The 11307-nt window shown below is 36.3% G+C and overlaps 1 protein-coding gene across 5 annotated transcripts in view; it reads left to right on the top strand.

Annotated features, from left to right (window-relative positions):
• SLC25A36 (solute carrier family 25 member 36) overlaps positions 1-11307 on the top strand; it is a 41000-nt gene that overhangs the window by 14924 nt on the left and 14769 nt on the right. For 3 of the 5 annotated variants that reach the window (XR_008618042.1, XM_055086517.1, XM_007115455.4), the window contains 3 exons: positions 3826-3990; positions 8006-8083; positions 10139-10239. Coding sequence is in view for 4 of the 5 variants with exons in the window: in XM_055086517.1 (XP_054942492.1) it covers positions 3826-3990; positions 8006-8083; positions 10139-10239 (344 nt within the window). In the remaining variant the exon portion in view is untranslated. Of the gene's footprint in view, positions 1-1033; positions 1149-2625; positions 2646-3825; positions 3991-8005; positions 8084-10138; positions 10240-11307 lie in introns of those variants that run through there. The other 2 variants (XM_055086530.1, XM_007115456.3) reach the window with 2 other exon arrangements.

The following is an 11307-nucleotide window of genomic DNA, read 5'->3' as shown; positions in this document are numbered from 1 at the left end:
CGGAGCACAGGCTCCGGACGCGCAGGCTCAGCGGCCATGGCTCACGGGCCCAGCCGCTCCGCGGCACGTGGGATCCTCCCAGACCGGGGCGCGAACCCGGCTCCCCTGCATCGGCAGGCGGACGCGCAACCACTGCGCCACCAGGGAAGCCCCTCTGCCCATTTTTTGATTAGGTTTTTTTTTTTATATTGAGTTGTATGAGCTATTTGTACGTTTTGGAAATTAATACCTTGTCAGTTGCATCACGTGCAAATATTTTCTCCCATTTCTGTAGGTTGTCTTCATTTTGTTTATGGTTTCCTTCGCTGTGCAAAAGCTTATAAATTTGCTATTATATATAGAATGGATAAACAACAAGGTCCTACTCTTATAGTACATGGAACTGTATTCAATGTCCTGTGATAAAACCATAATGGAAAAGAATATGAAAAAGAATGTAAATATATATGTATGACTGAATCACTTTGCTGTACAGTAAAAATTAACACAACATTGTAAGTCAACTATATGTCAATAAAATAAATTTAAAAATGAAACATCTGTCTTTTCAAAGCAAAAAACTTATGTTTGATCAGCATTTAAAAAAATTAAGACGTACTTTTTTTTAGACATAATGCTATTATTGCACACTTAATATACTACAGTATAGTGTAAACATAACTTTTTTAAGGTCTTACCTGTTGTAAAATAATAATACAAGTAGAAATGCAACAGCCAAACCATCCGGAAATGTTATTCCAGCCAGATGGGGGTGGGAGGGAGAAAAAAAAGTTGTGATCAACAGTGATATAAAAACAGTTTATTTTCTAAACAAACAAACCAAAGCATCGTAACAAAATGAGCATTAACAATCATTTTATAAAGGATGAAATAAACTACAGAACCCATCATTTTGCTGTATTTGTTAGCTTCTCAATACAAATAAAACTATCCAACATAGAAGCAGTAATGCCAAACAGAAATTTTTTTTTTTTCTTTATTTTTTTTCTTTTCTTGCAGTACGCGGGCCTCTCACTGTTGTGGCCTCTCCCGTCGCGGAGCACAAGCTCCGGACCCGCAGGCCCAGCGGCCATGGCTCACGGGCCCAGCCGCTCCGCGGCATGTGGGATCCTCCCGGACCGGGGCACGAACCCGTGTCCCCTGCATCGGTAGGCGGACTCTCAACCACTGCGCCACCAGGGAAGCCCTAAACATAACTTTTATATGCACTAAAAACCCAAAAAATTCATGTGACTCAATTTATTGTGGTAGTCACTGTATTGAGATGGTCTGGAACTGAATCTACAATATCTCTAAAATATGCCTGTATGTGTTGATTTTTCCCAGTCAACACCTTAGGAGTGGGATTGCAGGGATGTATGGCAGCAATATGTTTAACTTTTTAAGAAACCACCAGACTTTTTTTCAAACTGTAACTTTTTTTTTTCCTCCAAAATCTACCATTTTGCGGGAATTCCCTCGTGTTCCAGTGGTTAGGACTCTGCACTTTCACTGCTGGGCCAGGGTTCAATCCCTGTTTGGGGAACTAAGATCCTTCAAGCCACACAGTGTGCCCCCCCCACAAAAAAAAAATCTACCATTTTGCATTCCCACCAGCAGTGTTTGAGGTTTCTAGTTGCTCTGTATCAACACTTGTTATTGTCAATCTTTTAAATTTTATCCATTAGTAGATGTGCAGTGTACCTCATTGAGGTGGTGTTTTTTTTTTTAAAGAAGATGTTGGGGGTAGGAGTTTATTTATTTATGCTGTGTTGGGTCTTCGTTTCTGTGCGAGGGCTTTCTCTAGTTGCGGCAAGCGGGGGCCACTCTTCATCGTGATGTGCAGGCCTCTCACTTTCGCGGCGTCTCTTGTTGCGGAGCACAGGCTCTAGGCGCGCAGGCTCAGTAGTTGTGGTTCACGGGCCTAGCTGCTCCGCGGCATGTGGGATCCCCCCTGACCAGGGCTCGAACCCGTGTCCCCTGCATTAGCAGGCAGATTCTCAACCACTGCGCCACCAGGGAAGCCCCTCAATGAGGTTTTAATTTGCATTTTCCTGATGAAAAATGATTTTGAAAAATCTTTCTGTGTTTATTTGTATCCATATATCTTTGGTGAAGTATCTTTTCATCTTTTTTTAGTTTTTAGTTTTGAGTTTTGTTTCTGAATATAAGCATATTTACAACATAAGTGTTTTGCAAATAGTTCTCTCAGACTGTGGTTTGTTTTTTCATTTTCTTAACAGTTTCTTCCAGAGTGTGGAATTTTTAAACTTTGGTCAAGTCCAGTTTATCAGTTTTTTTCTTTTATGATTCATGCGTTTGCTTTTTGTTGTTCAATCTAAGAAATGTGTGCCTAACCCAAAGTCAAAAAGATTTTTCTCCAAATGTTTCCTTCTAGAAGTTTTATATAGTCCATTTTTTTTTTTTTTTTTTGCGGTACGCGGACCTCTCACTGTTGTGGCCTCTCCCGTTGTGGAGCACAGGCCCTGACGCGCAGGCTCAGCGGCCATGGCTCATGGGCCCAGCCGCTCCGTGGCATGTGGGATCTTCCCAGACCGGGGCACGAACCAGTGTCCCCTGCATCAGCAGGCGGACTCTCAACCACTGCGCCACCCGGGAAGCCCTGTATAGTCCATTTTGAGTTACTTTTTTAAATATGATATGAGGTAAGAATCAAGTTTTATTTTACATATGGATGTTCTCTGTTTTTCATTTGTTGCATTAATTTTTCACTTTTATTGCATAAAGTTTGTTTCAATTTTATTTTCCTGATGGCATGTACTGTTAAATTAATATGAAATACTCTTATTAATGATTTCTTGTCTTAACTTTTTTTGGAATGGTATTGTTTTCATGCCAGCTTTCCTTTTGTTATATCTTTTGTATATACACATTTTTAAAATTCTATATGTAGAATTGTTTAGTATCTTTCTGTGGTGGGCTGTTTTTCTTCTTGCTCTAATGCCTGTTTTGGAGGTCCAGGTTACTTCTGACTCAGTCTGCTTTTCTCTTTCAGTGCAGTAAGTGGTCTCTTGAGAGATTTTCCTCTGGTTAGAAAACAGTCTCAAAACTCCACTGAGTAGTTATTAATGCTTTAAGAGAAAATTATTTTCCAGTCTTGCATTTAAAAAGAATAATTACTCAGCCTGTCTCTTATATACCTTTAAAAAGTTTAAATAATATCAATTAAGAGCTTTTATTTTGTTGTTGTTTTGGTGATGAGTCGTTATATTTAAATTGGATTCTTCCAGCTAAGCCTACCTACTTTGCACAGATTCCCACATGGTGGGCCTAACTTACAGATTTTGAGACTCAAATTCCGTATTTATTTGTAGGTGAAATGCCTCTGAGTATTTGGATATTTAAAATAAGGGGACATGTATGATTATCCATCAGTGGTTTATTTCGTATTGCTCTCAATACCATTTCTTGAATTTTGAAAGATAGGATAGGAGTTTGAGAAATAGGATATACTTCAAATAATGGTCTAGGTTTCAACACAAGTAATATCTGGGCAAGGAGTACTGAGTAAAGCCCTAGAACAGTGTTTAAAGCTATGATGTGACGTACTAGTAAATTTCAGTAGTAACACCCACTGTTTGGAATCTTCAGCTAATTATTCTTGCTAGGTAGATATTAAGCTCAGTTACTTTTAACTACTAAAGGTGTTTGTATACAGTCAAATAAGTGAAACATTTAAAAAATTACTTAGTCTTCTAAAATCAAAAATCGTAAATTTTAGTACCTTCACAAAGCCCCAGTTGTTCATTTGTTTCACAGGTCTGCTCATGTGTACTAATTTGTGAATTAAGTAGATAAGTTTTGTTCTTTGCATTTTTTTTGTAGATGTGGTGGTACGGTGGGAGCTATTCTGACATGTCCACTGGAAGTTGTAAAAACACGGCTGCAGTCATCTTCTGTGACACTTTATATCTCTGAAGTTCAGCTGAACACCATGGCTGGAGCCAGTGTCAATCGAGTAGTGTCTCCTGGACCTCTCCATTGTCTAAAGTGAGAGCACAGTATTCATGAATTTTTTTTGTCGGCTTTACCTTATGATGCCCATATTTGTTTATTTATATTCTGCCATATTTAAAAAGGTTTTTACAAACTTAATGACAGAATTACTCGCATAAATTCAGTAGAAACAATAATCCCTAATGGAGAGGAACAGTAAGTTGGATAATATAAAATGTAATATTATTTCCAAATCATGTGTATTTGAAGTATTTTTCTACGTTTATCCAGTGGATTTATTTTCTCAAGACATTATAGGTATTTTGTTTTGTTTAAATAAGTTCATTTATTTTTGAAATGTGATCATGTTAAATGCTAACTCTTTATGTGTATTTTTAATTTTCAAAGTGCTCACACAAGTAAGTACATCCAATTAATGTCAGTCTGATTTTTATATAACCTAAATATAACTAAGATTTAAAGCAGAGTCCTACTGATTTTAAAATGTACTTCAGTGTTTGGCATTTCTTAATGGTTTGAAAAAGATGTGTTTTTACATTTTACCATACTTCATTATGTTACAAATTAGATTTGAAATTTCAAAACTATTGAAATTGAGTTTTATATGTTTAAACTTAGGTATGTAATTGAATGCCTTGTGTGTCTGTCTTATCAGCTCAGTTGAGACATAATCTATTTGAGCTTAGTTCAGTAGTGTTTATTTTGTAGTAGCAAGTAAACTCATACTGTGTGTTTTTCACTACCAAAAGATTTCATCACTCTTTTCTTTTTTCAAATTTACTTAAGTACATGAGTAGGTAGAATAAAATTGTTAACAATTTGGGGTTAAAATGCCATTGTTGTAGATATATACTTCTATCTGCTTAATAATAGAGTATTTTAATATCATGATTTTGACAGTTATTACCGAATGTAATGCTCCTCTTTTTAAAATTCTTCCTTTGACCTTTGTGACCTTTATTTTTTTTTTTTCTATTTTTCAGTGGTTTTGCCTTCTCTGACTTTCCTCAGAGGAACTGTAGGAATCCCTCTGGGCTCTGTTTTAATTTCTCATTTGAGAGTCAGTTTAATGTTTCACCTGTCATCGGTATCCAGATGGCTTCCGACTTTGCATTCCCTTGCCTTAAACTCTCTTGACTCTTATTCCCATTTTTTCCCCTACTCTGGGGCTCTGTCCTAATCAGTCTGTTTCATGGTTTCTTCCTTTGGTTTTTAATTTCCCAGCATCTCTTGAGAGATAATTTACATACCATAAAATTCACCCGTTTAAAGTGTACAATTCAATTGTTTTTAGTATATTCACAGAGTTGTTCAAACCATCACCACACTCTAAATTTAGAACATATTCATCACCACCACAAAAAGAAGCCCTTTCCTGTTAGCAGTCACTCCTATTTTCTCTTCCTCTCCCCCTAGCCCTAGGCAACAACTACTAATCTACTTTCTGTCATTATAGATTTGCATATTCAGGACATTTTACATAAATGAAATTATATAGTATGTGGTCTTTTACTGGTTTCTTTCATTTAGTATGTTTTCAAGGTTCATCTATGTTGTAACATATCTTTTTATTGCCAAATATTCCATCGTATAGGTACGTGGCACATTTTATTTATCCACCCATTGGTTGATGAACATTTGCATGGTCTCCCCTTTTGGGGTATTATGAGTAATTCCGTTATAGGAACACATGTTTTATTTTTCTGGGGGATATTCTAGGAGTGAAATTGCTGGGTTGTATGGTAACTTTATATTTAACACTTTAGGGAACTGCCAAACTGTTTTCCAAAGCGGATACATCATTTTACATTCCCACCACCAATGAATGAGATTTCCAGTTCCTTGCCAAAAAATAAAGTGTAAAATAAAATTTCTCACCAACCTTTGTTTTACTCCGTCTGTCTTTCTGATTATAGCCATCCTAGTGGCTGTGAAGTGTTTCATGGCTTCTTAACCAGGAACTTTGGGAATTCCCCCCAGGCTCTGTCAATTTCTTAGGGGCTTTTGGATGAGCTTCAGGAGGTCTGTAAATTAGGTGAAATTGTATGCAAAATTGTGAGTGTTTGCAAAAATGTGTGTTTTTTTTTTAAAGGACACTTACCTTCCTTTACTTCTCAAAGGGATTATTAACACATGGAAATGTTCAAAATGTGCTCTACAATTTGTCATTCTTAATTCTGCTTCTGTCTAATCTAGTTTTATCAAAAGTGCTTATGGGGACTTCCCTGGTGGTCCTCTGCACTCCCAATGCAGGGGGCCTGGGTTCGATCCCTGGTCAGGGAACTGGATCCCACATGCATGCCGCAGTGAAGATCCTGTGTGCTGCAACTAACACCTGGCACAGCCAAATAAATAAATAAATTTTCTTTCTTTCTTTCTTTCTTTTTTAAGTGCTTCTGTATCACCTGTGTCAGTCATCTGGTGGCGTGGTAAAAATGTAGATTGCTGGGCACTGTCCTGTACCTATTGAATCAAGAATACTTTGAGGGTGGGATCTAAGAAATTTGCATTTTGAACAAATGCTCCGGTAATAATGATACTAGTAAGAGTTATCAAGTGCTTACTTGAGTGAGCCAGGTACTCTTTTAAGCTCTTTTTTTTTTAAAACTTTATTTATTTTTGGCTGCGTTGGGTCTTTATTGCTGTGGGCGGGCTTTCTCTAGTTGCGACGAGCGGGGGCTACTCTTCATTGCAGTGCGCGGGCTTCTCATTGCAGTGGCTTCTCTTGTTGTGGAGCACAGGCTCTAGGCACGTGGGCTTCAGTGGTTGTGGTGCTTGGGCTCAGTAGTTGTGGCCCACGGGCTCTAGAGCGCAGGCTCAGTAGTTGTGGCGCACGGTCTTAGTTGCTCCGTGGCATGTGGGATCTTCCCGGACCAGGGCTCAAACCCATATTACCTGCATTGGCAGGCGGAGTCTTAACCACTGCGCCACCAGGGAAGTCTTAAGCTGTTTTTTAAAATTAACTTATTTATTTCTTATAGTAACCACCACCCTACCTGCCCCCTTCCCCCAAAAGTACTGTTTTTCTCTGTTTACTGCTGATGAAAATAAGTATAAGAGAAAAGTCATTACTTACCAAAATTGAGCTCTTTATATTGGGAAGTCAGGCCCCACAGTTCAGGCCCTTAATTAACCATTCTGCTCAGCTGCCTTTCAAGAGATCATTCTTAAGTATATAGGTGCTTCAGAACCACTGGCCCAGTCTGTTAAGTCTGAATTAAAATACCTACTCTTCCTCAATCTTTGTTTCTTACTCCAAAACTTCATTTAATAACTCACCTTCAGAAAGCCTTCCATGACTTGGACATGCCTCTGTTCCTTTTCCTACTGGGCGTATATATCGAGCTTGTATAGTATTTGTTATTGATATGGTCTGTTAAATTATTTATTTCAGTATAATTCTTTTTTCCACAACTGGATAGCAAACTTCTCAGTGTCAGGGGCCTTACTCTCTTTTCTGTCTCCTTACTCTGCTTAGTCTTTATACAGTAGCTATTCAATACAGTAAATGTTAACTAAGTAGAGGAAGAAATAGTAGCAGACTAACCATTTTAGTACCCTAAAGGATGTTAGGATGATAAATTTTGCCATGGTATTTCACTGGAATGGTTGGATAAGATAATGCTGCAGTATGAGGGAGTTGTCCAATATCAAGGAAAGGACCTCAAATACAAGGAGGGAACTACATTTCTAATTGGGAATTGAATTTGCTGGTAAAGGTAGTAAAATGGAGGAGATTGAAGATAAGAGTAGCATGATCATATGAAAATAAATGTGGAAATCTATATTGATAATTATGTCTTGAAAACTTTCAGGAAAGAATCTGAAAGGAGTTCTTTTTATTATTGCTACTAAATCTGTTATCGATCTTTATTAATTTATACTTTGTCAAGAAAAACAGATTTTCATAAGTGAGCAACACTGACAAAAGAGTATTTATAACATATTATAGTGCAAACGTGGGGAATTTAGACTCTACATTTGCTGTATAAATAAAGTACCACACTTTGAAGGACATTTCTTTCTAAATAATATTTTTCTCTTTCAGGGTGATCTTGGAAAAAGAAGGGCCTCGTTCCCTGTTTAGAGGATTAGGCCCCAATTTAGTGGGGGTGGCCCCTTCCAGGTAAAAAAAGTACATTTAAGTTAATCAAATTGTGGCAGTCTTTCTTGTTTCAAGCGTCATGAGGGGGGATCCTGAAGAGAAATCAAGGTAAAGCACTGGGGAGTGACAAATGGCCATCAGTAGCCATCTGAAGGGTAGGCAGTCTGCACCGTGCGCAGGTGCGGAGGTGCGCCTTAGTGAGATCATTGTGAAGCAGTTTTTGCACCAAGTTCCAGAAACCAAGAAGGCCTTAATACATTAATTTGTCATTTTTATCTTAGATTGACTTCTTCCATGATAGAACACTGCAGAGTTCAGAGTGAAAATGTGTACCCAGCTCTCTGTATTCAGCAGTGTAGTAGATCCATATCTTATTTTTTGGGTTTCAACTTTTTATGGGCTCTTTCTTTTTTAAAATGATCCAAAATTTCATTCTTATTGTAAAGACTAAAATAAGTGTAGTGTAAAGCTTGACGTATTACCTTAAACCCATCACCTCTCACCGTGTGCACCTTTCCACACAGTTACTCCTCTTCCCTCCCCATACATAACCACCTTTGATAAGCAGTTGGTTTATAGTCCATTAATTTTTCTGGCTTATGCACATAAAAAGCAAAATATGTAGACATTATTATTTACGTAAATTGAATCATATTAAAAATATTTCACCAAATTTGTTTTGAAGCTTTTTGCATGAAACTAAGTGAAGCTTTTAAAATTGTATAGTATGACTGATCCCTTATTGGTAAACTTTTAGATTTATTTCCAGATTTTTGCTGTCAAAAACAATGGTTTTGTGAACATAGCTGTACCTTTATCCTTGGGTATTTAAGCAAGTATTTTTCTTTAGGATAGTTACCGAAAAGTAGAATTTCTGGATAAAAGGGCGTGTGAACATTTAAACTTAGTAAACATTGCTCAGTTGCCTTCTGAAAAGGCATGCCATCTTTTTATTCTCAGATAATGAATTAGTTGCTCTTTATCCACATATTACCAATGTTGGCTACTATCCATGTCTTTTAATACTTGCCAAATAGACCAAACATGATTTTTTGCTGTTTTTTTTTTTTAATATACATTTGATTTATTTTGGTGCTTTCATGTTCTCCTTCTTGTAATTATTTGTCATTTGTATCTCCTGTGAATTACCTATGTATATTCCTTGCCCATTTTCTCATTAGGATGCTTTTTTTTCTTATTCATTTCTAGTAATGCATTATTTATTCCCCTTGCTAATTTGGTATCATTCAATGTATCCTTTTTCTTTTTCGTGAAGTAGAACGTTTCATTTTCAGTCATATTAACTTCCTTTTTTTCTTAAGCACATTAAAAAAGCCCAGCAGTGATACTTTCCCCATTTTTACTTGTTTGTTTACTCTTTCCCTTATTGGACAGATAATCAGGATTGTTGGGTAATAGCAGGATATTTGATACAGCAAGCAAGTAACTCAGTGCCTGGAAAGCTAAACAGTGAGGAGGTAGTTGGGATGCGTGAAGTCACAGTCAATGAGTTAACAGGGAAAATATTTACAGATTTAATGGAATGTTTACAAATGTTAGAAAACAAGATCTGACCTGATGGGACTGATTTCTTTTGCAGTTGTTCTTTTAAAGTGTGCTGTGAACTACTCTTTGTGTAGTATAGATTGGTATATAGCACAGTATCTCAAAATTGTTTCACATGTATTTTGATCACGAGTCGTTTCTACCTTCCTCTCTTCAAAAAAACATAAAGTACTCATATCACATTTACTTAACTCAAGTGTATTTAACTTAGCCTTATTAGCATTATATAGGCCTGCCAAAGTCTTACACTTTTTCAGTTAGTTGCTGTCAAATTATTGGGGTAGGACTATCTGAGGATGCTCTATCTTTAATGAGTTGATACAAAAAGTACTTCATGGTCTTCATTAAAAAATATGTATGTGATGTTACATGAGAATGTAAATAAAAACTAAGACATTATGTTTTTAGATTTCTGGACTCTGGAATAATAAAGATCAATTTATATGTCTTTTAAATCTTATGAATTAATAAGCAACGTGCTTATTGACAAAATTTAAATCTTTATTTTAGAGCAATATACTTTGCTGCTTATTCAAACTGCAAGGAAAAGTTGAATGGTTTATTTGATCCTGATTCTACCCAGGTACACATGATTTCAGCTGCAGTGGCAGGTATGAATATATGATATTAAAAACCAAAAAATTTTCTGACACCTAGAGATTTAATATTGAATTTTGATTAATTTAACCTTGTAAAGTTAAGGCAATTAATGTGCTTTTCATTGATTAGCGTCTGTAAACATGATTTTTACATTTATTAGTATACAATAAATTTGATTAGGTGGTATATGTAAAATCTGTTGTCAGTTGGCATTTTTGTACTTAGGAGTTTGTGATAGCATGCAGGTAATATAATATTTACATTGTCTTGTGTAGTCCACTGAATATTTAGTGATCACTTTTAACAGTTTTAAGAATCCAACCATAATTACACTTAAAAGTTACAGAGCTGTAATTTACTCTTTTCTCCTCAATTTCTGTTAGTGCCTTTTCCCTTTTTGCTGCATGTTTTGGCTTCTGTCTGAAATGTGCCGGCAGTTCTTGGTAAAGTATTCATTTTGTCCTGTGCTCAAATGCTGAAATTTTTGTGAGTGATATATTATTGATAATTCAGAGTTATTGTAACATATGTATTGAAAAATGTTTATCATTCCACATAAATCGCACTAAGATAACACTCAAAATGTAGGTACCAGATATGTGTACATGCTTGCTCTAGAAATGTTTCCAGGAACTCTTCTGTCATCATTGATGAGACTATATGATTCTGAATTAAAAGAACTAGTCCTGGGCCCCTGCACTGCCTTAAAGATAAACTGGGAGATTGGTTTGACTAGTGTGGTTCTGGAATCATTTGCTGCCCTGCATGTTAGACAAAGCCATGACCTTTGGTTCTCATTAGAAAAATTCTCTATAGTTTTCTGAGATTTGTTGTATATTTAACCATGTCTCACATTTCCAAAATATGCTGTGACTTTATAAAGCAAATTATAACTACTTTTGTCAACTGTTGATCAGTATATTGAGTTTCAATTAGATGCTTAATAATGAGTGCCTTAAACTGTTAACCATTTTCTGTTTAGAAATAAATTGGATCAATTTCAACCACATACTTAATGAACTAAGAGTAAGTTTGAAATACTAATTTCTGAAAGGTCAATAGCCATATAATAAATCTAG

Source organism: Physeter macrocephalus, chromosome 1, assembly GCF_002837175.3.
Source record: "Physeter macrocephalus isolate SW-GA chromosome 1, ASM283717v5, whole genome shotgun sequence".
In the NCBI taxonomy this organism is placed as follows: Eukaryota; Metazoa; Chordata; class Mammalia; order Artiodactyla; family Physeteridae; genus Physeter; species Physeter macrocephalus.
Note: the sequence above shows the minus strand (reverse complement) of the source record. Positions and strands in the feature narration are given on the sequence as shown.